This window comes from Thunnus thynnus, chromosome 17 (genome assembly GCF_963924715.1).
Source record: "Thunnus thynnus chromosome 17, fThuThy2.1, whole genome shotgun sequence".
NCBI lineage: Eukaryota > Metazoa > Chordata > Actinopteri > Scombriformes > Scombridae > Thunnus > Thunnus thynnus.
In genome coordinates, this window is record NC_089533.1 from 8,301,467 (window position 1) to 8,329,345 (window position 27,879).

Sequence of the window (27,879 nt, forward strand, 5' to 3'; positions counted from 1 at the left end):
TGGAGAGCACAATTCGTTTTGGATTTACACCAAGCCAATGCCTTCCAGAGCACAAGCAGATATTTATTTGGATGTTATTATACTAATCTGACATTTTCACATCGGTGTTAAGCCTTTCTTTGCTGGAGGAAGGAATTGTGCCACATTGGACCTCTCCGATGCGCGTCAAGGGACGACACGCGAGGTTCAGCCTTTTCCTGAATGCTTGTCCTCGCATGGCATAGGCGAAATATAAACATCTGGTGTGTGTGAATGTTTAGAACTACGTTAATCAACCGTACAGGCTTGCAGTTGGTGTGTGGAGAACAAATGACCATAAGGCGTCCACCTCGCAGCGCGCACAAATCCATGTGATGTGGATCTGTCACACTTTGTCAAGCTTGTATATGGCTAAAGCTGGAGATTTTCAACCGACAGGACACAGTTTGAGGATTTGAAAGTTTTTTTATTATTATTGTTTGTGTCTCGACGGACTCTTTCTGTACCAATGATGACTGAGAACAATGAGATGGAGAGCGACTCGCAGCTTCAGCGCTCTCCAAGCACCATGTCCATCCAACCGATGACATCCAAGGCAAGTACACACAGTTATGAGCTTTGCTCTATAAACTAAATGCTCTCATCTCTAATGACAAGTCCTGCAGTTCATACAGTTTCTCTGTAGCCCTGTGAAACGAGGAGAAATAACACACCTTGATTCAAACAATGAACTTTGTAGAGCAGTTTCCTCCACACATTGGCAGCAAAATGATTGCAGGCTGAAAACGGGGACAGATTATTATTTTTTTACCTGCAGTTTTGTGGTTCTGTAATCTTCCACCTGTATTCTTCCGCCGGTTTGTGTAATACTGACAATACCTCACAATTGCGGTTGTAATCATCATGACTGCGTCACTAGGTGTAACCTCATACGTAAGGTCTGATGTCACTGTCTCCCCCTTTCTGTCTCTCCAACCCCCCCTTTTCTCACACAAACACACACACACATGCACAAAGAGGGGATTTTTTTGAAAACTCATAATATGCATTTTGATGTGTATGAGAGGAAAGTCATTTACATAGTTATGATTAATGCTTTTCAGAAATAATGTTTACTATTAGTTATTATTGACCTTTCAGTGATGATCAAGTTTATAAATGACTTTTTTTCCCACATTGCCGCACTCACACACACTATCTAGTAACAGTTTCTTCTACAAGTTTTATTACAATAAGCACATTTGTTGTGCATTTTTGTGCCTAATATGCAGAACTAGATCCTTTTACTGTATAGTGTAGGGATGCCTGAGCCTTGAGTGTTCTTACAAAGTGTAGTCATGATTCCATTTAATTTGTTGACTCGACTGTATAAACACAGATTTTGAGGGCTGGCCTCCAAGAGCAGGAGCAGTGAAAGCTTTCTCAATGCCTGCTATTTAATGCAAGGCTTTCAGGACACTTGATTCATTAGGCCCAGGCACTTGATACAACTTTCCCTCAGCTGAGTCTTTGTCTTTACCTCATGTCTCCCCTCGCTGCCAACGCACAAAACACACACGCACCTGCTGCTGACATGTTTTGAAGCAAAGTTACACAGTCAGATAGGGTGAATTAGTGTAATGTGGCACACTGCCAAATGTGGTAAACCTAAGCTCATAAGCAATCTCTTTTTCTACAAAATGCTAATGATTTGGACTACTGTCAAATGAAACCTGGGGTGTCATGTAACTGAAATCACATGACTCCACACATGTTATGCCATAGATTGGGGTGTGGCAGTCTTCCAACAGCAAGTACTTGCTGTGAAATCCAGTCAAACGTCAGTGATGCAGGATTTAGAGTAAATGTCAAGGATATAAATTTGTCATCAATGAAGCAGTGTTGCCAATTTTTATGATATTGTGTTTATGATATATACATGCATCAAAATACGCTCTAATATGGGGAAGACATTTTCCTTTTTTTTTTTTTTTTATTGCAGTCAGTTTTTCATTGTCCCACTTTAGAAAATTTGGTTTGAAATGTGGGACAGCATGGTTTTTCTATAGTGGGACAGTCATATATGTTGTTAAATTGGTGAAATATGCATTTAAGTACATTAAATGTGCAATGCCAATAATAATTCAGGGGCCTGGTCTTGTAATGCTTAATTTTAACTTATTTTTAGGCAGGATGCAAATTATATTATTACTAATATTATATATAATATATGACTATACTATTGGTAACAGCAAAAACATTGTAATTACCAAATTGACCAAACTTGGTCATGCACTTTGGCCTTGAGTGTTACTGACCAGAGAGGTTTCAGCCTTTCAGCCTCCCACTGAGTTCCTCAGATTTCAGTCTGAACTGTCCCACATTAGGAAATACACATAAGCTGGGACAATTTGGCACAAGGAACACTTTTATATAAGCCATTTATTCTCTGTGTGTGATATTTGCAATTTCTTCTATGATATGATTAGAAAACACCTCAGGGATTTCAGAATGGTATTGGGTGTAGATATAGTGTATTGGCTTCATATCAAAATATATTGCTGAAGTGCCAATTTCAGAAATTGTCCCACATTACTCTAGTTCACCCTACTTCACCAGCTGATTGCCTCTGCGCTACATCTAAATATTTCATGTCATGAAGCATGAAAGTCGGCATTGCATTCAGTTTCCCACTCCTCACCAGCTGCCGCCAAAGGAAACTGGGTGATAATCTGTGCCAAGCAGGACTGCTTGGTATTCATATGATTCACTGGCTGCTCCGGCTTCACCACATCACACCCATGAATACCACAAACTCATGAGGCTGGCCATTCAATCACCAGCTCTCTTCCTAATCTCCCTCTGCTCTCCCAATCAATGGAGGTTGCATTGGTTGAATTCCAGGACTCTGTGTCAAATAGATTTCACTTTAACCTTCAGCCTTCATGCTCCTGGCACAGCTCGCAGAGGGTTGATGTTCACGTTAAAAGGTTAATTGTAACATCTTTTGAATTTCAGGATCAGGCTCAGAACTCAAAAGCTCCCTGCCGCTGAAGGGTCTGTGTGAATCCACAACCATATAAGAGTCTATTAAAGTATCTCATAGGAGAATATTGAGGTTAATATCAGCTTGGCTGTGATATGTACAGCATGGTTTAGTCCCACGAAGACAGGTGTGGTCCCAGGAGATCGAAAATCAAGACCATTCTTAAAATAAAAAATCAGCCACAGGGTTTAATTTTTTGAGGGAATCTAATCAGAGGCATAGCAATGTGTCCATGATGTTTTTAATTAGATAAGGATGACGGAGAGAGAGAGAGGGAGTGGCTCGCTCTGATAACAGATGCTCCCCGAAATCCACCAGCAGCAAAATTTCCCACATACTGTAGATGGATATCGGAAATCAAGAACAGAGGAAAACAGTGCCAGGGGATTAAACAGACAGGAAGCATGGTTTTTCTCCCTGACTCCCAACACTATGCTGTGGTCTACTGCCAAGGCTGGCAGAAATGTGAGTGGTGGAACAGATGAGATGCTTGAGCAGCACTCATCAGCCAATAGTGTCGTTCTTTGTTGAGAGTGGTTTGATCTCGGAGGGCTGTTGATGCATCACGAGCCTCTTCTGTGATTCAAGTGCGCAGTTAAACCTTTTTTGGCTGGACCGCAACAGCGTGGTCGGCCTTACAAACATGAATGTCCGTGAGTGAGTGAGTGAGTGAGTGATGAAGTTATACCATTGGTCGGCCAAAGACCGAATCTTGGGACAGCTGAGTGTCCCAGAATGCATTTCGCACCAACCGGCAGTGATGGTGGAGATTTAGCTGGTCCGAAATTCCATTCTAACATGCTCTTTAGTACGCTAAAACAGTATGTGAGATTTTTTTAGTATGTCCGAAACCAATAGTACACCAGTTGCATACTATTTACGGGGAAATATTGCAGTATGCAAGCACTGGACACTACGCTGGCATAAATATTCCACAACGCAGTAGTGACGACAACATCACAGATATTGGCGGACAGCAACCAAGGTATCTCTGGCGTAACGTCAGTACCACTTCAATTTAAGTGTAAGTATAATGTTTCATTTGCTAGGTGTAATATATGTTTTAAATTAGCATTGTGGAAGCTGGTAGAGGTGAGGTTGAAACAGGCTATCATTGTTACGCACCTCCGACCGGCAAGGAGGCTCTCAGGAAGTGACGTGATAATTACAGCTCAGTGCGTCTGAAAAGATATATACTACTGTTTATTCACACAAAAGTATGTTGAACAATAATACACATATTGGGTATGTACAGTTAACCAACCTGTGCGGTGGCTAGCAGCTAGTTTGCATGGCTAGCATCATTAGCATAGCGGTGCCGTCCTGTATGTAGCCCAAAGACTGTATAAAAATAAGCTGTAGCGTGGTGTCTTCAGTTTAACAGCACTATGCTGGGCAGTTGACAGGTGTGTTTACGCGGTGTTTTATGTGCTCTGCAAGACCTCACAGCGTGGATATAAAGTCACACAGCTGATGGACTATTAGTCTAGCATGTTAATTCTACAGTCTATCTGTAATAACAATGTAGGTGTTACTTTATTATTAGGCCATCACCCAGTTGGTGTGCTGAATGATGAGACCAATATGCTGCCAATCAGTGTGGCAGAGGACGAGGGATTGAAAGAGCTACTTCGGTACCTCAAGCCCAAGTACATTATGCCGTTGTGAGCGTCTGTGACTAAACACATTTAAAACACTTTGAGGTGAAGAAGGATGAGCTAAAAGTCAAGCTAACCAGGGCAGACAAGCTAGCTCTGACCATCGATTGCTGGACACCTCTCACAAACAAAAGCTACATCACAACTTTTCTTAAAAATTAACTGGTTAGTTACCGGTTAATGGGTGTTGGTGTATCAAAAGCAAAATTAACTGAAACTGACATCCCTAATGTGGACGTCATGACCATGGATGTATTAACTGGATACAGCGTTGGAGGCTGGGCCCCATTCGTTCCTATGAAAGTTGCTTAGTGGCACAGAAAGCCAAAAAAGTTCGACTTCTGGGTATAAATTTACCCCGATGTTACACACAGCTTCCGCATGATCTTCTGCGTTGTGGGACCCATAGAGCAAGCGCACTAGCATGTCCTTTAACCCTGCCAGAGACTTCTGATAGGAAGTGGTGATGCGTCGTCCATCTTTATATACAGTCAAAGGTCTGAACTAGTAAGCACGCAAGTCTGAACTTGGCGCCCTTGGTATTGAGAAAGGGCCTATGTCAAATTGGCTTTAGTCAAAGCCAGGCGCGCTTCTTGGGGGCTCAGTTGCCACATGTCGCCATGTCCAGCATTTCAAATTAAAAGCCCTCTAGCGTTTCATACATGGTCCAATCATATACTAGGTTTTGACCTAGTCTTCTTTCTCTGCAAGATGAGTGCACTGGACAATCTCTGAGCACAAACATAGAGACAGGCTTGGAGATTGGCCTGTTTGTCAGCTTGCCCATTCAGTGATGAGAACACCTCAATTCATTCATGTGTCCCCTTTGGGATTTTACACCTAATTTTCTTCACTCTCTGGCTCACTCAGCCAGCTGAGAGATAGAAGGTGACTGAGTGTGAAAGATGGAGAGGAGTCTCTGGTTGGAATTGAACCAGGGCGGTCAAATTAAATTTTATAATTTACTGTGATGATTGATCATATATTTACAAAATCCTGCTGATCAGCTGAGTAATTTCATCCATGCTGTGACTAGCAAAATGACTATTGATGTCTTTGTTTTACACTTGAACAGCAACATTTAGTCAATTAATCGATTTGTTGATCGACAGAAAATTAATCGCCAACTATTTTGATAATTTTCCCTGGTGTGATACTTATCAATATTGGAATAAATAGTAATATAGTGATTTCTACATCTTATACCACTGTTTCATCAGGATGTCAGAGGTCAGTTTACAGCTAAAAATCACTTTACATCTGAAGAATACATAGAGATCAGAGTCCCAAATGCAATATTTACCTGGTTATATCAAACTATTGAATTCCTGACATTACTTTTATATTTGCAAAGAGCTATTAGCCAATATATCAAGGTGAGCATGAATCATGAGGCATGAGGTGTAAAACCCAGAGACCTCATGAATCCTCTACTTAAAGGGCAGGAATAGCTAACAAGAGCATCAAGTATAGAGATAAGAAGTCTAGTGAGGGCTGACTAATCGTTTATAATGAAAGTAGTCTGGTTTTATCACGCACACCTGTTTACACAGGACACTGGTAATTACAGTCATCTACAGTCACTCAGCATAGTGAATGCTGAAGTGTCGCTAATGATCTGCTGGGTACACATGGATGATTTTTTTGTGAATGCTGTCATCTAAACTTCAAAGTTTACCACAGAGTCATCATATCTCTGTGAAAACACACACACACACTTTTAAATTCACATCATATCTCATTAACTGTCACTTCACTTTCTCTTCAGATACGGGGGAATGACACAGATTTCACTGACGTGAGCAGGGGAGTACGTCAAAGAGGGAGGCTGAAGTGGGCCAAGGTCCTCATTAATTAATGTAACACCTTCACTACTGTGATGTTTATTGATGTCACACTCCGGGGGAAAGGTGTGAGCTGTTCAAACATTGTACATCGGACGGTTACTAGAAGCTAAAAAATAACTAGATGTATCTTTTGTGTGTCTCTAACAAGGGAGATTGGTTTGTCACCACCTATGCTCATTCAGAAATAGAATTTGTCTGAGACTGGCAGCCATTGTGTTGTGCTTGAGGTGTAGTATGTGGACAATGATTGGGTGAGTGAAAATGGGTGGACGATGAGTTGCAAGGGCAAAGCTGCACGGTGAGGTGTGCTCGGAATTGCACTGTGGAGAGAAAAGTGGTTGTAATTCGTGCTACTATTTTACACTCCCATTAAACAATCATTGTAAGGAAAAAGAGGAGAAAAGAAGTGTGTGTGTATATGTGTGTGTGTGTATGAGCAAGCACGTGACCGACTGTGTGTGCTGTGTGTGCATGTGCGATAGGGATAGAACGATGGAAGCAGCAGCCTGTGATTATGCATCTCTTATCTCGTATTCAAAGCGGGAATCTGCCAGGCTGCTGCACATAATGACAATAATGACTTTAGCCAAGCAGGGAAATGTTGGGACATGAAACTGGCTCACATACCCTCCTTGTAATGATAAAAAACCAACCCGGTTTGTTTTCTCAGAGGTTTTATATGTGTTTTTTGTTTTTTTTTTGGTCTCTCCTTGTGATTTTAGCTTTTTTTTTTTTATTCCTACTTCCAAATTCCTGCCTGTCCTTGTACCTTTGACCACTTCCATTTATTTTCTGTCCTTATTTCCATTTCACATTTGAAGCCACAAAGTGAAGGTGTGAATAAATACATCATGTACCTGGTACTTGAGAGTGATCATTTCATCTGAAACAACATATTCTACCGATGACCTGAAATTGGATTGAGCCGGGAAAGGTGTCTCTCATAACACGGTTGTATCACTGTTTTCCTTTTTATGGTCCAGATGAAACGGCATTTCCAGAGCATCTAACCTCCGTATCGTGATGTATTTCCAAGTGAAACGGGATAGACAGGCGGGACATAACGTCGGCAGGAATTTGATTTTAATGTTGAAAAGCGGGCATGTCATAATGAATCTTGGCTCTGTGCCACTAAAAGTTGAAGATTGATTGATGGGTGCATGTCATGATATCATTGGTGGAAATTGGTTGTTTCAAGCCTACGCAAGCATGTCATATTTTGTTTTACAGAGAGAAAACATGATTGGATTTTGATATAAGAATACATAGAGACAGATTTTTTTGTGATGGGGCGGATGTGATCTAAAAGGGTTAAAAAAGGCATTTTTAATTTCATCTCAACTTTAACGCTCAAATATTCTCACTTAGGACAAGCTGTGACATCCAGCGTGTCGGGTAAAAAAAGAGCATCTAGCCTCAAAGCAGAGGCGGGATGAGAAGCTGGTTTTAGAAAGACACAAAAATGTAGATGTCAGACCTCTTCGCCTAATTTTCACAGTTAAAACTTCAGAGAGAGTACATTTTGACCTTCACAGCCTCTAAAAGAAGATACAGCTAAAGTTACTGGATTGGCTCTTCCATTTGAAGTGCTCTGTACTGGGTGAATAATTAATATCAGTCCACACTGGGGTATATTATATCCACAAGTTGCATTTATCATCACGTTTCCAGTGGGATCAACCATTTTCTTGTTCAGTCTTGACCTCTGGGCCGGCTGTGACAACCAATACATATATTCCAGCCATTTAAATTCTGATGAGGGAGGAAGAGCCATGTATTTGGATGAAATAAAAGCTTTATCATTGAATTACGACCATTCAAATCCTGCTGTCCCTCTATAGAGCATTGATTTTTCAACATCTATGTAGGGTACATGTGAGAGCTGCTGTGGGGTTGATCGAAGATGTGAGAATTATGGGCTTTTACAGGTCCACTGAGACAGCTCTGCAAAATCTGGTCTGCAGCAGTGAGATTTCTGCTGCTTGAAGAATATTGACTGTGCAGGCGCGTGTAATCTCGACAACTTTATGAAAAGCATTTTTGTGCAGCTTGAAAAGCTTTACTTAGCACTTGTCAGAAGTGCATTCAGTGTGGGGGAAATGGAAGACCGACACAGTCTCATCTTCACTCGACGGGCATTATCATGAAATTGCATTGGATCAATAATGCACACAAGACTAGATCATTCATCACAAGCAGGGTTTCATCTGTGGCAAAAACTCGCTTCTCTCTGACTCATCTTCATCGACATCGGCATCTCACCTGTCACAGAAATTCATGCGAGATGCTACACGTGAATGGAGACTGTATGTGCTGATGACCTGAATCGAATGTGGTATCACACTGGCTTTGACTCAGACGTATGATGCTCTCAGCTAATGTTGAAATGGAAGCTAACGGGAATGCTTTTTAGGCTGACAGATGATTAGATTAGCTGTAATTGAGACGTGTGCCTAAGCCGGAGCTGTTATGCCAGCGCTCATCTGCTCTGATTGAGAGAGGGAGGTCGACTCGAGACTGTGATGCTTCGCAGGGAAACGTAGAGACACGTGTGTCGAAGCATCCTTGGTAACATTAGCAAACATGATTAAAAGGCAATCTTTATGAAATGTTTATAAGTTGTAAATTAGGATTTCTAGATCAGCAATAAGAACATTTCGGGTTGCCAGGTTGTGAAAAATCCCTTTAGCTGGTCTATATCCTCCTCCTGCATAATTTGCTATAATTTATTTCAGTGGTTTATTAGAGAGGGATAAATCTCTGACTGTTTATATGTTACTTTGCATTTACAACTGCAGAATTGATGGCTTATTAGACGGTGAGTAAATCCTAAATGGCCATGAGATCATTAGAGGCTTATTACTACTCTATAAAGCTTGAAAAAAAATGAAAATAATAATCTCATCACAAGGATCATCAGCAGCTCAGCAGCTGTTCAGCTTTCAGTTATATCTGTTACAAACACAGGAGGGACCCAAACGCAGGACACGGACAGGTTGGTGCGGTAAGAAAAGAGTTTTTATTGTGGAGGAGGATCCGGATGAGGGGCTGATGGCAGGGGATAGGAATCCGGCGACAGCAGGGGTCAGCGATGGTAATGGAGGAGCATGGCTGGCGCGAGCGGGAGGGAGTGAGGGGCAGCGTGGCAGGCAGGCGGTGGTAGCTCGGAGGCCAGGAGGTTGCTGGCAGGCAGACAGATAAGCAGGAAGACAGGCAGGCGGGTGATGATCCCGAGGCGTAAGAAAGGCAGGTTAGTACATGAAACACGAAGAAACTGAATCACTAGGATTACAAGCTAAGCTGGCCTTGAAGCATAACTACTACTGTGGTTGAGACAACAATCTGGTGAGGTCTGGTTGAAGAGCCGGGGTAGATATACAGCAAGCTGATGAGAGGCAGGCAAGCTGACTAGGAGAGGCGATGAGCTGAATGCAGGCAGGTGAGCAGGATGAGCTGAGCCGGGAGCCGGGAGAATGAGGAGGGGAGACCACACCCACGTCAATATATACACAAACAATGTATAGACAGAAAGAGAGACAGACTGGGGAGTACTGGGAACACAGGGAAGGGAAAACACAATTAGGGAATCTTCTGGGGACACAGATATGGTCGTAACAGTATCACACAATCTTCTGTTTGTTTACATTTTGATAGAAACTAAAGAACAGCAACTAATTGAACTTGTTCTGTCAAGATTATTTGTTTCCAAGTTCAAAAATGAACTTTCAGTTTCAACTAGTGTAAACATCATGATGTTATACTTAACTGTCCCTGTTGGGAAATTTGCTTTGGGATTTGTTGCGTTGTAGATCAGCCCTAATTCTAAAAAAACATCTAAATAAATACGCAGTAAATACAAATTCACGAACCATAAATAAAGGTATTGAACACACGCAAACATGCACACAACGTGCCAAACAAGCTTACCCAGTCCATTCATCCCAAAAATGGATATCCACAAGCAGCACTGAAGACATACTGCACAATAACTTGGGTAGCCTGAAGGTAAAATCTGATGAGAGGAGGATGAGTCAGACTAACAATATTTTCTTGCCTTGTTTGTATCATTAATGAAGCCCTTAGTCACAGCTTATAAATCCCTTTCAAGATACAAGATGCAGAGAACAACATTATTCTGTACACCAAGATCTGTAATAGCAATATGATGTATTGTACAGCATAGCTTGTCTTCATCAGGGTAATCTGATGAAAGGAAGTTTCACTAATGTAAATTTATAGGAAGCATATGGATGTGCAAACTTACACTCAGTTACACTCATGCAGTTTTATTTCTCCTGCTCTACCTCCATGTGTTACTTTCTCACACATAAACTCAAACAGACAAACTGTTTTCATATCTTATTCCCAGACGCGCAGAGCTGTAAACAGCATGTCCCTGTAAAGTGATTATGTTTGGCGCTGAGCAGAACGAGCGCAGACAAGCAGACAGACAGAGAATGTGCACACAGAGTGTCAGTGGCCTACTGATTATCTGTCTGCTTGTCTGTCTATGTTGATCCATTCTTCCCCTGCGACAGGGCCACGCCCTCGCCCTGCTCTCCCGCTGTCACTGCATGTCAGGGTAACAAATGGGCACCTATCCTCCAGAAAACTAGCATCATCATCTGTACACAGAGCCGGAGGGAAAGGTCAGGAAACGTGCATTTATCTAGCCAATCAATGCGAGGTGGCTGCAGAGAGCAGAGCTCAAAGGGGCGTCAGTTGCTCATGTGACGTTTTCTGGCTTTTTAAAAGCAGCAACCATCCATCACATAAGACTATTTGGTCCATACAGCTTATAAAATGCGAGCACGGCTGGTTACATCAATATGCATGAGAGAGGATACATGCAATTTGATACTGTTGCATGTTGTAGGTATGTGAGTTTTGGCCTTGTGAGCTCGGTGCAGAGCTGTTGGCGCAATCAATCGGGCCAATGAGCAGGCTCCATCAGATTAAGAGCCCTGAGGATAATAGGCTGTTATAGATGATAAGCCTGTGTAAACTGTCTTGTTTTGTTTCATCACAATAGCCCCCCTGCCACCACTACCAAGGAAATGCCATTTACACACAGCAGTCCTTAACGTAAAGAGGAAAAGCTTATTTTGTTTAACCCTGGGCCAAATGCACAAGCAGCAATGTGACTGTGCAAAGGTTTTCTTGGTCTCACTGAAGGGAACGTGCAGGTAGATTTGCTCATAATGTGATATTTCCATATGAGGTGATATTGCATTTCATGACTCATCCTCTTTCCTCATGGTGCACAGATCAGAGCGGAGTGTTGTGTTTATGAATGCCGGGATATTGCTTGTGCTTTCCTGAGGGCGTATTGGAAATTGTTATGGCTCCCGAATGTGGCGCAGGATTGTTGCTTATCTTGTGTTTATTCTTCATGTACCCTCTTTCTCTCTGTCCCTGTCTATTTGTGTGTGTGTGCGTGTGTGTCTGTGCAGCTCCAGAGACTAAAACGCTCACTGTCTTTCAAGACCATGATGCGTAGTAAGAGTGTGGAGAACTTCTTCCAAAGGTCGTACAGCGACGCTCGCCTACCCCCGGATTTCATCACAGACCCGCCGCCTCCCTCTCCTCCAATGCTGCCTGGCTCTCCTCTCGTCGGCGACCGCTCACCGTCCATTTCACCGTCTCTCAGCCCCAACCCCTCTATCTCCTCCCACTCCCCCTCTCTCAGCCTTTCCCCATCACTGCCCATCAAGCCTTCCCGACCTCAGATCACCCACTGTTTCCAGGACCATGTCTTTCGCAAGCCCAACAACTGCGAGAACTGCAAGCACATGATAGTGGGTAAGGTGCTCAGTCTACTCCCAGGACTCTCTTTGCTTTTTGCAAGACAAGATTTAGCTGCAGTTTTGTCAGGTTTTCTGTTTTACATGTTTTTGTTGGCAGGGCTTCTCATAGTGTAAACCATTTAACGTAAAGAACATCATTTATTATGCTAAAGACATTTAAAATTGTTATGTGGGAACATTTTCTTGTGACTGAAGCAGGATTTAAAGCTTAGTCTTAAAGCTAGTGTTGCTTGAACTTGTTTGACAAAAAAAAACACATGAAGAAACTTTAAATGATCTCATCTCGCCGGGTGATTTTTATCTACTCCATTTAAGGAGAATAAGATTCAAACGGGACAATATGACTCCAGTGCAGCTCTCACACTGTCCATAACTATGAAGAAACCATTAGCAGGAATTTCTGTGCTGCAGATGTGTGTGATAAGTGCGTTCATCCCTAATTTACTGCATGTATGAACTACTCGTCGCTGCTAATATTACTGCTGAATCTACTTCCTGTCACCATGATTGATTACAGACTCCAAACTGCTCCTCTGCTTTCGTGCCTGTGTTTTTTCTTCTTGCTCGCATTGTGAATTTATTTATGTAGCTCTCTAGTTGTTCTCCTCTGCAGTGCAGAATCCATTTTTTCTCTTAGAAGTATTTGATTCTCGTGTCATATCTACTGTGTAACAAATCCAGAAATCATATATTTTGTAGGATTCAAAAGATTCAACCCCTTAATTTTTTAAAAACATTCAACAATCATCAGTTGATTTCTCATTACCTAACAAATGAGGAGAAAAAAAAAAATCTCACTACTCTTTTATCACTGAAACACTTGAAAACAGAGACGAAAAAGGAAAAATGACTCAATGCCAAATCAATTATGATTGAAATATCTCCAGCTGATTTCCAATCTCTCTAAGTTGTTTTGGAAGAGGAGCTGTTGATTATGAAGCTGTTGTTGTCAGCTCTGTTAGCAGTGCCAGCTTGATAAAAACTGGGACAGTGCTTGATTACACACTCTCTACCTGAGCAGAGAGAAACCTGCTCATATGATCTGAAGAACCACTTTGTTTCGTTAACACTCTCTGCCTGGTGCGGATCTGTAGCCTGCTGTGTTTTTTTTTTTCTTTTTGTGGCTGCCTCCATTTGTGCATCCTCTGCTCTGATTCTCCCAATGTCTGTCTCTCTCTGCAGGAAACTCCAAACAAGCTCTTCGGTGTAAAACGTGCAAGATGGCCGCTCACCTGTGGTGCACCTCGGAACTATCGCAGCAGCCGTGTCATGGGAAGGTGCGAATACACAGAAAATCACGTTGAATTTTCCCCTTGTAACTTTGTTATTTTTTCCTCAACATAGTCACTGACTGAATATCTTGGTTTGTTACACTTCTTTTTATCTGTAATCAGTGAATTTGGTAACATTTTGGGTGCTGTGCAATCACTGCTGTGTTGTTTTTGTACTGTACTTCACTTCAGAGTGCTTTTACTAAGATTTGTGAAGTTTATGTGTGTGGATCATCTCTTTGTTCAGCTATAGTTGCTATAACAACCGAGTTCTTCCTCTATTAATCATCAAACAATATAATCAAACAAGCTGGAAATATAAAAAAAAAAAAAAGTCACCAAGTCATGTCCTTGAAGTCCCCCTTCATTCAAAAATGTGTTTTGCTTATTGTTGCTTCAGTTTTGATGTTTGAGCTTCACTGTGCACAATGATGTGTGTGTGTGCAGAGTTTGACATTAGAAGGTTTTCACATTCATCTGCTGAAGGAGGAAGCTTTCTCTCAGCTCACCTTACATCTGAGTTTAAGAGATATGTTAAGGAGGTGGAGTAATTTCTTTTTACAGCATTATGAGGAATGAAAATGCCTTCAAATTAGTGTTTTGAAAGAGAGAAAACTCTTTACAGGGTGTGTTTTGTATTAATATGGTTAGCAGTTTCTTCTCCTCAGCTCACTTTGACCTCCCTTTTCTTTTATTCCTGGATTTAATATCCACATTATAAAAACACCAGCAACAATAACAGCTTGGATTGCGATCATGATTTGAACCTGAGCAGAAACACTGTTACCATGGTAACTTTACCATAACCCTGGATCAGCTGGACTCAGAATTTTACCTGCATATTGAAATTCAAATTAATCGGATATGTTTTCCGGAAAAGCCTTGAGTTCAGTTTAAAGGTAAAAAAAAAAAAAAAAGAAATTAACATTTTAACAGAAGTTTCAGGCAGCTGAGCGCAGCAGAACAGAAAATGCAAACGTAAGTTGAATCACTGTCATGTCATATAAGTCGAGGACAGCAGCAATTCATGCAATTAAATGACAACATCTACTAATGTGTTTTTTTTAAAAACACTACATCACTGCACACATCCATTGCTTCAGTGCACAGAAACACCAGCGCAGAAACACTCTTGACCTGAGGGCACACTCAGTCTTACTCAGTATTCAAGCCATATGTGCAGTTTAAATTAAAATGCTGACAGAACACAGACACATACGGTAAAGGGCAGAATGCTGTTTATGCAGTCGATGTTTATTAAGAGATGTGAAGTGCTGATGTGGTGGAAACAAAACATTAATCCCACTGTCGTCTATTTGGGACCAGGAAGATGAACATTTACGACCCAAACTTGATCTGAAATCGTTCTATAGTCCATCGCTGACACCTGCATGGTAAAGTTAAAGATTTACACTGTGGAATTTTTAGTAAAAGTTCATGCAGATGCTATGGACACTGCATTATTCATGCCATTGTGCTAACTTGTGGATTTTGAACCTGGATACTGGTTGAAGGGTAATGGTGCAAGGTGAATTTAGTCCACTAGGCAGCAAATTGGGGGTGATTTTAGATGCAGCTCTGCAGCTTTTGTTTATCCTCTAGAGCAGAGGATATTAGCATGCAGCAAGAGGTGAGACCTTCTGAGAGCCACTCGGAAAATTTTAAGAGCACTGCATTCAGCGCAGAGAGGAGCACAAAGAAAGTGAAGGAGAGGTTAGGGGAATGATGACGGCAGCGAAAAGCAAAATGTTATCAGACCGGAGCCTGTACATCCCTCACGAGAACAAAGGTATCACTTATTAGCTTTGATCAGCAGAGTGTGTCTCTCTTCAACATAATATGACAAAGTGAGTGGCTCATTTGCAAGTCAAGGCAAACCAATATCTCAGCTGAAACACTTACTGCGCTTAATTCAGTGTGAAATTGCAGTCTTGTGGACACACACGTACACACACACACAGAGAATCACATGTCCATGGCTATGTGTAAGCCATGTGCACACAAGTAAGTGACTGAGTGAATTCATTGTTCATAATTAGCAGCAGAGAGAGCAAACACTTCGCTTCAGTTTGTGACTCAATGGCGGAAATGCGCACCACTCTATGTGCGCTCACATGTCTGTAAAGTGTGTCTTGATGTGTTTCCGATTCAGTCGTTTTTAAAATGACCCCATTAATGTCCTAAAATCACTACACAGAGCCGGTTTCCCATCAGCTCAGCCTATAAACAGGAAGTAAATGGAAACCGGAAAGATCATTCTACTTTCTGCTCTCCTCCATTAGCCTGGAGCGTTCAAGCGAAACTTCAGCTCGCCCATGCTCGTCAATGACCAACTGGCTGTCGTCAAGGAAGTCCAGCCAAGCCAAGGTGAGTATACCTGAGTGTCTGTGTGTGTGTGTGTGTGTGTGTGTGTGTGTGTGTTTGTGTGTGTGTAAGAATGTGTGCACATGTGCATTGTTTTGTTTGGGTGTCTCTCTGTGTGTGCTTTTGTTTTGTGATGTTGCTCTTGTCTGGCCTTTTTTTTTTTTTTTTGGTTTTATTTTTTAGATTTTTGTTTGCTTGTGCGTGTACTGTAATAAAACCAGCACTGTCTCCATCTCACCTGACAACCGAGGAGCGTGAAGTGGAAAAAGCTAAAGAGGAAGAACAAATTCAGCTTCTCTTGGAGGCTGACGGATGGTCCACACTCTGAAAGTATGTGATTAACATATTCATAAACTCTAATGTTTATGTTTTTATATATATAATGTTTTGGATTTTTACTGTTTATCCTTGGGTTGATGACATGTTCTTCTGACTTTAAAATTTTGTTGTGTAACACTGATTAACACTGATGCTGCATTCACGTCACATCATTCAAACCTTAATATCAATACGGACAGCCAAGCCAAAGACATTCATGTCAACCTCCGAGTTGTTATTCCACGTCTGAGACATGCAATTATATCTCCCACTTGGTGAAAAGAATCAGTGGCTGGGAGTTATATTTACAATTCAATTGATTCAGCTAATTTAACCACTACAAATATATAGCACAGAGAAAGTAAGGCCATTTAAATGGTGTGACTACAAGGCTACCATGCAGAATGAATACTAGCAAATTGGAACAATTTCAGAAGTTTTTGTGTTCTTCCCATTCTGCCAACAATTCATGAATGCAGCATTAAACACGCTTGTATAAGCACAGACTGTTTTTAGATCCACTCGCCCAAAAGTACCTGAATTTGTTCTTCCTTTCTACATAATCTGTGATCGGGTGCTTGTTTTGCTTTCCATCAAAATGAAAGCACGTCACCAAAGTCTTCTCCAGTCCACCGTGCTTTATTCACCAAACGTTTTCAGCTATCTCGCCTTCACCAGGGTGGGGGTGAACACTTGTGTAGGTGATACAGTCCTTCATCTCACATACTGTTTGCCTCACTGAATCAGGGTTTAGCGCTTCATGTTGTCACTTCCTTGTACTATCCATGAATCAGGGTACAATTAACCTACAACTTCGTCATCACCCTGAGCTCAGCTCCATGACGCCTGGGACTCCGCCAGGGCCAGCTGAGAGTGCAACCTGCCAAACTCACAATCACACATTGCAAAGTGTCCTCAGAATTATGCCAACAAAAAAAAAAAGCTTGGTAAAATACTGTGCTCGTGTTTACGCATATTAGTATCAGACGCCAAATTTTCCTGATGGATATTTTTTACTTTAATTTCCCATCCACAAAGCCATTTACTGTCTCATATTAAAGCTCATTTATGAGGGGAGAGTCTAATAGCCACAGGAGTGAATAACCTAGCGAATACACAGATGTATACACAGATTTGACTTGTTTCTCTATTTTGACAAAAGCAACAGCTGTAAGATTAAAGAAGGATTTAGTTTCGGCTTGACTTTGGACAACCCAGTCTGAGTAATGGTTTTAGGGATACAATCTTTGTCATTGATCAAATCTGTTTAGCGCATAGTTTGTTAAAATAAGCTCTAGTCGCAAGGGATTAAAGTTGTCAAAGGCTTATTTGTAGACAGATTTGAAGCCATATCGCATATAAAATTCAGCTTGCACTGAGAAGAAAAGCTTAAGGTCACTGACATGGTGAAAAATAATTGTTTATATAAAAAAGATAACTGCAATCTTTGAGCACATTTTTCTGCTATTTGCTTTCCAGCAGTTAATTGCTCTTTGCAGAAATGCGTCCTTCATTCATGCTGCCATTATCAACTTAAAGCACAAATATGCTTTATCGCCTCCAAATACTCGGACTAATCGTACAAAGAAATTGTTGCAGGATTTCCGTTTTTAGCATTCCTTTTAAATATTTCATCTGTCTGGAAAGCACACAGACTCAATATGAAACTGCAAATCACTTCATCCTGCAGACACACACACACACACACACACACACACATTTAACACATCTGGCCCTACAGAAAACTAATTCAGCCCTCCATTCGACTCGTGTGTTGAGTTGGAAGGGAAAAGGAGCAGAAAATGTCATTCCTAACTTCTGAAATACTCTGATAATACCAGGCACCGCCATCTACATGAAATGTAGCAATGATGGCTTTCTGAGGATTTCCATATTTTAAATCGTGTCTCTTATTCACTTTCTACTCAACTACAGCTCCAGATATATTACAGCTATTAAAACTAAGACACATCTCTCGCCAGTAAGTAATTATATAAATAAATCAATTAAATTTGAATGTCTTGATGTCTTCTTAACTTTTGGCCGCTGTCCTCTCTCAGATCTAAAGTGGGTCACTTTGGTCCTGGACTGACTGTGTTACTACAGTTATATTTAGACCCACCGGTTCCTCCAGATTGGCACAGGCACAAACAGTGTAATCTCAGTGTGTAGTCCTAATTGTAGTGTGTGTGGAACTGTGTCTTTGTGTGAATAATTTACATGTGTGTTTGTTAATGAACCGAACATAAATGTGTGCACGCGCGTATGAGTCTTATGAATGTGTGTGTGGTTTCAGAGGCTACGCGGATGCGTGTAGACCCCGTGTATGCCGCCTTGCGCTACGGGACGTCCTTGGCACAGATGAGCCGCTCCAGTTTTGGCAGTTTGTCAGAGTCACCAACACACAACCTGGTATGACATCATCACCCTGTGGGCGGAAGTAGAGGGCAGTTGGATCCTGTGTGATACAAAGTTTTGTCAATATTGATCCATCGGTCAACTTTCTGGGGAAGTATTGAGACCACAGAGCAGTGATATTTCAAACTGTCTGCAAAAAGTTGCCAGACTTTGCTGAATATCAGTAAAGATTACTTTATATTCAGCTTTAAAATTAATTTAATGTAAAGCCTATTAAAAGATTTCTCTCTTTTGAGGTCATGCTAGTCGCCTGCTTAAATCCAATTTGGTATCTGAGAGGTGTTACAACTGAGCACCAGGGTATCGTCTATGACACTGGCCTCTGTGGTTCCCCTCATTAAACATGTAGTTAAAAGTGACTTATGTCTGAGTTCAAGTCTCCACGTATATGTGTTTAAATTTTAGTGAAATGTATCAGATATCAGCAAATAGAAAAACATAGACAGATTCAGTCTGAAAATCAGTCTCTCATATTGATCTAACCTTATTATAATCAGACTAAAATATATGACATGTGGAGTACCCCTCTTTGCAGGTCTATTTCCAACAATAAGAATTACTGATCTGTGTGGTGTGCATTCTGAATAATTGAAAGCAGAATTTTACAGAGTTTTACTCCCTCTGTCAGATAAATCCTTTTCGCCTTCTTGGTGCTAACACGTTATTTTTTCCCCTCTCTGTGTCTTAAGGAGGAGGGAGGTGAGGAGATGCAGCAGAGACAGTGCAGCATGGAGGAGGAGATAACTCAGGAGACAGGGGGTAAACACACTGTGTGCTTGTGTTATTATGTATGTGGATGTGCATATGTACCGTGTATGTCCACGCCTATGTGTGTCTATGCATATGTTGTGTTTACCTGAGCATGTCTGTCTCGTGTGTGTGAGAGATTTACTGTGCCTGGATGAGAGTAATTACATGCCTTATTGCATATGTGTGGGTACGTGCGTGCCTGGCACCTCCTAAGAAAAATTTCTCACCATTTCCAGACACCCCTGTCCCTGACACGGAGATTGAGAAGGAAGAAGACGCGAGCAGTGGCCAAGCTCAGACGCCTACAGAGGTGAGCGGTGTGTGCATACTGTCACCCCTTGTTGTTTTCCTCCTCGATCATGTACTTCTGTCTCACTGCCTCCCTTTCCGGCCTCTACTCCCCGTGTCTCTCTCTGTGTCCAGGTGCCCAAGCGTATCGAAGTTCACTCCATCCACACCTATGTAGCACTCTACAAGTTTCTGCCTCAGGAACAGAATGACCTGGAACTGCAGTGAGTAATAACCAAACAGACTGTGTACGTGCAAGCATTTCGTAACCATGTGTGCGCACATATTGCTCCAATGTGCACTCCATAGAGTTTTTGCTATTGTGTGTGCATGAGTGCATTTGCTTTAGTCTGTTTTTTTTTTGTTCCTCCTTGTGTTTTGCCCCGGCTGTAGTTCCTGCAGGACAAAAATGTCCCCACCATCTGCAGAGGACAGTACCGGGGCACCCTTAAGGATGGCTAATTATAAACTCGGAGCCCATCACTGTCCCCGCATAGAGCTAGCGACTGAGCTGTGTTCCCAGCAGGGAAGAGGATAAAGACACTGAGACACTGAACAACTGAGAGATGAAAGGGCAGACAGACATGAGGGAAGACGGCATAGAGCTGAAGATTATCATAGGCTGAGAGAGAGAGGGTGGGAAAAAAAACCAGGCGGAGAAAACCAAGCTCTCATATAGAAGTGAAAGCGCTATAGGACGGAGAAGGACAAGGAAAGGGAAGAAAGGGAAGGACAGAGCAGTGAAACGAGGGCAGGATGTGTATGTGTGCACAATAGGGAGACAGCTATCGCACAGGTAGATCCATGGGACTGTTAGCAGCCATCTGTGCTGCAGCTCCGTGTGTGAGTGCACAACATATGAAGGCATTATGCGTTTCTGTGCTTCTCTCAGGCTCTGACTACTGAAGACAAATTATATTTGAAAGAAGTCAAGAACAGACAGTAGTTTGTGCTGATCATAAGTTAAAATTATTTATTTCAGCTGACCACACCTGTTAAACACTAGGAAAACTCTTCATATATTAAAGGATAGGTTCACAGTATTTTAAGTCTGTCTTAAAAGAATAGTCACATTCTCATATTTACAATAAAATAGTTATTGGTGGTTCCTCATTCCGTGCAAAAATTAATTTCTCCCTCTTTGTTACAATGCCTCCACTGTGACTCAGAAAGGAAACACAAAAACTGGGAATTTTTGCAATAAAAACTGTAACTTTGGAAGACCCCGTTTGAGTTGAGTAATTCAGACTGTTGAGGCCTCATATTGTCCTCAGCTGTGTTTCAGAAAGTATTTTTACACAGAGCGAGGACTGTGAAATTTTGTCCTTCATCGCCTGAAGATGACACAGAAACTTTAATTCTTTCTACTCTTCAGTGAATTTTCATTTTCACAAAGAAAAGATGCAAAATCTAAACACTCACGCCGTCAACTGGAGCTACTGCACCGTTTCTGCCATCATTGCTGTGGGCGCACATACGCAGGAGATGCAACATCTCACGTCGGTCTCGCAATCTGAAGTCACACATAAAAAATAGTGACATGATTATAAAGTTGTATTTCTCTGCCAATGAATAAAGCAGCTAGTAGGTGTTGAGTTTTTCTAACTAGCGGTAGGAATATTGTAGGAAAAATGTAATATTTCTGAAAACTAAACCATAAATTTAGGTTTTAAATAGCTGTGCTACTGGGAGAAACCTCAGCAAGCAGAATAATAAATATTTGATAAGTATCAGTTCAGGTATATGGGTCTCACCCTAGTTGGTAAGTTTATGTAAGTGTGTGCAAACTTATGTGTGTGTGTGTTTGTGAGCGATGATCATATAGGGCAGTAGTGAGAGCAGACACCCCAGGAGATGCAACGTACAGAAGTGCAATTGGGACAGCAGTTTCTCCCCGTGTATCTAGGACAGTGGGTACACTGTGTACGTGCATGTGTGTGTGCTGGAAAGTCTCATCAAAAAACTGGTAGCGTCATTAGCATGCAGCCCAGGTTGGCTGCAGATCGGGTCCAGACTTCACTGCTGCAGTAGGCGCTACAGAGTCGTATTTCATGTAGACCTCATGGCAGTTGCTCTGTCACCTCTGCAGAGGGACACAAAGGCTCGTCTACATTTTAACCACCACAGCTCTGTAACTGTGGCAGCTTGATAATGTTATCTTCTTGGCTTGAACTAAACTCTCTTTTCTTTCTCTCTTCCTTGCCGCTCCCACTCTCTCAACTCCTTTATCTCCCCATCATGTACCCAACTCTCGTCTCTGCATCCCCTTACCCTCTCCACCTCAATCACCTCCCCTTTGTGCCTCCTCTTTGTGCCTCCTCTTTTTTTCATCTCCTCTCTTGTCTTATCTCCTCCAGTCCGGGTGATAGGGTGCAGGTCACTGATGACTCTAATGAGGAGTGGTGGAAGGTGGGTAATAAATCATTTGCAAACATATGTGTGTGCGTGTGTGCTTGTTGGTTTGTGTGTAGATGCGTACCTCTGTGTATAATGTGTATTCAAGTGCGCAGAAATGTGTGTCAAGTCACAAATGTGTGTGTGCGTTTATTGTGCGCATGTGTTAATTCAAGTCTTTAAATTAAGCCTTTAATGCATAACACCTGCTCCATTTTTTCCTGTCATAAACATGCAGGCAGCCACAGACAGAAATAGAACATAATTTCCTCTGAAAATTACCAAAAGAGTTTTAACATAATGAACTTGACTGGTGTTGCAGCCTCAAAGAGGTCTTTATTGAGTCTTTAATGAGCTTCACTTGGTCCCAATGGAAATAAATGTGCATCTGTATGTGTGTGTGTGTGTGTGTGTGTGTGTGTGTCAGTCAAAGAAAAAGGGAGTTGCACCCAGTCTTAACTAAAGTCTGTCTGTCTTCTATCAGTAGGCCTGTATTTACCAGAACCTATGTAGCCTGAAGTGAAGCAGCAGTCATTAAACACCCTAAATCAACATTGCCATTCTGAGGAACCTTTAAATTATGTATGTTTGTAATATTTGTGTCATGTGTTCATTATTAATGTATATTTTATGAATCACTTTACTAAACCCATTACGACCTGGCGCAGAGGATGATAAACAGGGAAATATTGCTGCGTAATGAGGCACACGCAGACATTGTCATAATCGACGTAATCTGCTGTTAATGTTTTTCTTTAAATGTGTCGAAAACGATTCTATTTCATTTGTGCTCCACCCTCTAATGCGCTTCACTATTGGGTTTACTACTTCTACATGGCTCCGTTCGGCACCTGAGAAAAGATCTTTGCACTCACCACCCAATTAGGAGGCAGCAACCATGCAGCATCTCCCACTATAAGAGCCTACGCTGCTTGTATCCCTTTTTCACTCAGCCACCTTGAGAACAGATTGCATGCGAGTTCAGTTTCACCATCTCGTTCTGCCGCCAACCTCCTCCTTTTAGCAGCACACTTCAGACCTCTCTCTCCATCCCCACTAAGAGGGCAGCCTTGGAGGAGAAAATAGCCCACTCCTCCGAAAAGGGGCCGTATCGACGGTTCCCCAGCTGGATGTGCGGAGGGGCTTCTTTTCCCTGTATTTTCTGGTTCCCAAGAAATCAGGGGGCCTGAGACCGATACTGAACCTGCATGTCCTGAACAGCCACATTGCATGGAGACCATTCCGCATGTTGACAGTCAGAAAGCATTTGGTATGTATCCAGCCAGGCGACTGGATTACATCCATATATTTGTCTGACACGTACGTCAACGTCTCCTTACTGCCACTACAGGAAGTACCTGCATTTTGCAGTGGGAGGATGGATCTCCCAGTATTGCCATCTCCTGTTCAGGTACTCTCTATGCCCACGCACGTTCTCCAAGTGTGTGGACATGGTGCTGGCGCTGCTCAGGGAGAAGGGGGCGAGAATCTTGACCTACATAGAAGACTGGCTGATTCTTGCTGCATCACGTCAGGAGGCAGAATCCCACACAGCTCTGATCACACATGTCACACAGCTGGGCTTCTCCATCTACCCCACCAAAAGCTCCCTACAGCCGAGCCAGCAGATGCCCTACCTCGGTCTGCAGTTAGACTCCTGTACCATGACTGCACACCTGTAAGAGGAGCATGTGGAGGCGTTACAGTGGCTGACTTGACACATGAGATCCACGTCCTCTGTGCCGGCTGGGAGCGTCATGTCACTACTCAGGATGATGTCAGCAGCCCACCCACTGGTGCGCCTGGGGCTGCTGCTTATGAGAAACCTCCAACATTGGTTTGCGCAGCTTTGGCTGCACCCGAGCTGGGGCAAACAGCATGAACTCTGGCGTGGAGGGACGTGATGTTTTGGGACTCACCTGGCCATTTTCAACTGGGGTGTCTTCCTCATTACAGGCCAACATGGGAGGCACATGGTTAAGCTCCCACTGCCACATCAACCTGCAGAAGGTGCTTCACCTTTATGCGTCACAACTGAGTGGGAAGCTCATCATGGTGAGGTCAGACAACATCACGGCGGTGGCTTACCTGAACAGACAGGGGGACGTCAGATCCCCGGCCCCCCACACCCCGTCGTGTCCTCTATGGTGCTTTTCATCGGCCGCCTCCTGGTCTTCTGTTCTTGTTTCTTCCTTTTGTTGTTATGAATGCTATTACACAGACTGGTAGGATGAGGATTAGGATGGGATTATTATTATTACACAGAACACTATTAGCAATATTGCACAATTTATAAGATGATGATTATGCTGTTGATTAGTATTATTATTACATAGATTATTATTGGTAGGTTGAGATTGGGGATGGTGATGATGGTGATAATTACTATTATGCTTAAAAATGATTACACTGATTATTTCTAATCGTACAATGATGATTTTTGTACAGATGATTATTATTTTTTGCTATTACACATTAATTGGATGACAAAGATTTTTGTTTTTATTAATTTATTTATCACTTATTTTATTTACTGACTGGTTTGCATACTTATTTATCTTTTTTCTGTAAAGTTCATTTCCCAAAACCAAAAGATAACTCTGCATGATGGGACCATCTCTTACCGGACCCAGGTGGCTGAGGTGGCTCAGGGGCCCTTACTGGTTTGGACATCTTGGTGTCTGAGGGCCTATTCCCTGTTAAATCCCCCTTTAAATGCTCCTCAGACCCAAATGAACAATGCAACAGGCCAGCAACCTCCTACAGATCTGGGAGTGACCTAAAGCATGAGGGAAATGAGAGCAAGGAAGGGGGAGGAGCAGAGAAAGGGGAGTACGGATAGACAAGCAAACAAACTATAAAAAGATGTGGTTAGATAGGAGTAGAGAGGAAAAAAAAGAAACAAAAAATTCTGTTGTGACCCATCCTGGTTTTTCCCTGGTGCCTTTTCATCCCTGGGACCCAACCAGAGATGCCCCCCAACAGCACTGCAGCTTTCTTTTTTTTTACTTTCCTTTTCTCTCTCTTCTCTGTTTGTTCCTTCTGCTCTCTTCCCTCTATATCCTTACACACACACACAAACACACACAACACCTACCCACAAAAAAACACACCTACACACCAAACGTGCATCTAGTATTAAGCCAAAATTTTATTTTATTTTCTTATTAATTTGTTCTTGTTGTTTTGCTTCGGGTTACTGTCTGGTTCTGTTGCTTCTCCCGTTTGCACTCTCTTGTGTCATATGTGTTTTTATGTTAATTATTTACCTTGGAATCAATTTATGTTAATTACTTATCCTGCACTAAATTAAAAAGGGAAAAAACAAAAACGCTAGCTAAGCCTGTTAGAGGGCAGAGCACGTACAAAGTAGAAATAGTAGTTATCTGGATGTAACTCCAGTTCTATGAGTACGTGCGGAGCCCTTTAACTAGAAGCCCAGCTGGCCCCAGTCAAGTGTTGCTGAGCTTCAAAGGGAGACGAGCAGTGTAGACGCTGGAGTCTTATAGTGGGAGGATGCTGCGTGGTTGCTACCTCCTGATTGGGCGGTGAGTGCAAAGATCCTTTCACAGGTCCTGAGGTGGAGTCTCGTAGGTGTAAACTAATAGCAACGTCTGTTGTGAGGCTCCGCACGAACTCCTAGAACTGGAGTTACATCCAGGTAACTATTATATCTGACATTCAGGCGAAACAATTTCACTTGTTTGCAAAACAATTATTACCTTGATTTGACTGATGCTAGAGCAGCGTCCTGCCATTATTTTATCACTGTGCAGACAGAGATGTGACTAAGAGTTTGGAAGTGTTTGTGTTTCTCTCATTACTATTCATGACAGGGATGGCTACAAAAATGCCTCTTTGGTTTAATAATGAAACACTAAATAGATGATAACAACTGAACATTTGGCCTCTATGGACTTCTGCTTGTCAAAAAAAAAACATGTTCATCCAGTGGAAATAGACTAATCATCATCTGTATACAAAAAATAACCAACGCCCACTGAAAAATTATCCAAAACCAGACAGACACAACATAGAAGTGTTGCTGCACCCGAAGAATAAAACAATGTTTAAATATGAGACCTGAGAAGTCGAAGTTGATGCTGTAGCATGTTCAGTAATAGTCATGACGGCAACCAGATAAATTCAAAATGTTAATAACTGTACTGTGCACATTTCTTCTTCAGGGTAAGAGCGGTGACAGAGTCGGCTTCTTCCCAGCCAACTTTGTGCAGAGGGTCAGGCCTGGAGAGAGAGTGTGGCGAGTCGTCCAGGGCGCTTCCGGCAACCGAGATAGAGGACACATGGCCGTGAGGGAATCCCAGGTACCAGAATATTATCATTCTGACTTATTCTAATGTTTTTGTTTTCATTTTTTCATTTTGGTAAGTGGAAGTCACTCTACTCAGTATGTAATGACAGGATTTCATCCATCTATCTATTTCCTGTGCCTGCTTTATCTTCTGCAAGGTCGCAGGAGTACAATAAAAAAAAATGGCACTTTTTCACATATTTTTCTGACAAAAATTGAAAAAAAAAAAAACAGAGCGACTTAGTTTCTCTCTCTTTGTCTCTTAGATCTGTGTGGGGAAGCGAGAAGACGGCGAGGTGTTTCTGAAGCTGAGCAGCGGGAAGAAGAGAGGGCTTGTCCCGGCCGACTCCATCGAGGAGATCTGAACCTCTGCGCGCACATCACCATCCTTCCTCTTCCTCTCCCTCCTGGGACGCACCCATCTTCAAACTATCACCATCAACCCCTCCCCCCCCTTACCTCCCCTCAGCCGCAGCCTCTCCAACCAGTCCTGACTGACTTAAACCAAACACAGATAAACTGGACACACACCCGCAAAGAGCTGGAACCACAGCCCAGTTGGGTTCCCACAATGAAAGCATGGTTTCCAGTTGAATTGGTTTACTGTAAGTCTTCAGTAGAGTGTGCAGTTATACAGTAGTCCTGCTCTTAGAAGGGAGATGTTTTTCAGCATCCTAGTGTTCCTGTAGGTTTATCTTTCAAATACAAAAATGTATGTTTCTATCTAAGTCAAAAATGCTTTAAATATGTTTGCTGGATGCCGGTTCAGATTTTGTTTTTCCTCATCAAAAAAATGTCTTGTCTACCAACTTGGGAGGAGGCTGAGTCCTGTCATGATAACATGATGCCTCTGTCAGTGTCCTTTTCTTGTTTCTACCCACTCCATGTGTCTCATACCTATCTGCTCATGTCAGAGTCTCTGTCCTGGGGACTGATATCAGCTTTGTGCAGACTGGTACAGACAACATGAGGCACTCGCCAAGGACGACCACTGCCAGCCATAGAAAGCGACTGCCATTCAGAAAGACAAGAGAATCAGATGAAAGGGGGTACACACGCGATACGAAAATCCTCAGCAGCGTCAGGCTGAGTAATAACTGCACGCGCCAACTTCTGTGCAGAAATGAGAAGATTTTCAAAGGAATATTGGAGGCTGTGATGATTTCTTTTCACAGGAAACTCCGAAACTTTTTCCCCTGACTTTTTTAGTATAAAATAACAATGAAAATATAGAGCAAAAAAAAAAAATGCATCTTTTAATTTGTGGTAAGAAAGCATAAATCAACTGGTGGAAAATTTGAAAAAAAAAAGATCCTGTCCTTTTTGTTTTGGTTAATGACATATCCATGGCTTAATAAATGTTGGTGTAATGTCTCATGTTGACTGCTAAGAAAAAGCAGCAATTGTCAAGAGTCTATGTTTTGTTGTCTTACTGTTTTAAGCAAAGA

General features: G+C 42.1%; 1 protein-coding gene across 3 annotated transcripts; it reads left to right on the forward strand.

Annotated features, from left to right (window-relative positions):
• Positions 1–27,827, forward strand: LOC137201369 (SH3 and cysteine-rich domain-containing protein 2-like). Of its 3 annotated transcripts, none has more exons than XM_067616389.1 (11): positions 2–574; positions 11,963–12,311; positions 13,499–13,593; positions 15,870–15,954; positions 18,566–18,681; positions 19,377–19,446; positions 19,674–19,747; positions 19,861–19,949; positions 22,083–22,134; positions 26,307–26,444; positions 26,698–27,827. In XM_067616389.1, exons 1-11 carry the CDS (start codon positions 488–490, stop codon positions 26,794–26,796), a joined length of 1,254 nt encoding a protein of 417 aa, XP_067472490.1. In that variant the 5' UTR covers positions 2–487; the 3' UTR covers positions 26,797–27,827. The 3 variants fall into 3 exon arrangements, with proteins under 3 accessions (XP_067472492.1, XP_067472490.1, XP_067472491.1); XM_067616390.1 differs by lacking the exon at positions 2–574 and adding an exon at positions 3,765–4,028; XM_067616391.1 differs by lacking the exons at positions 18,566–18,681; positions 19,377–19,446 and having other exon boundaries at positions 1–574.
• Positions 27,828–27,879: the final 52 nt, after the last annotated feature.

Excerpts from the sequence above, each read along its gene's own strand:
- LOC137201369 (XM_067616389.1), top strand. The coding sequence starts at position 488 with ATGATGACTGAGAACAATGAGATGGAGAGCGACTCGCAGCTTCAGCGC. Across the intron at positions 19,447-19,673 it reads GATAACTCAGGAGACAGGGG|ACACCCCTGTCCCTGACACG; the intron begins GTAAACACACTG and ends CACCATTTCCAG. Across the intron at positions 26,445-26,697 it reads TGGCCGTGAGGGAATCCCAG|ATCTGTGTGGGGAAGCGAGA; the intron begins GTACCAGAATAT and ends TTTGTCTCTTAG.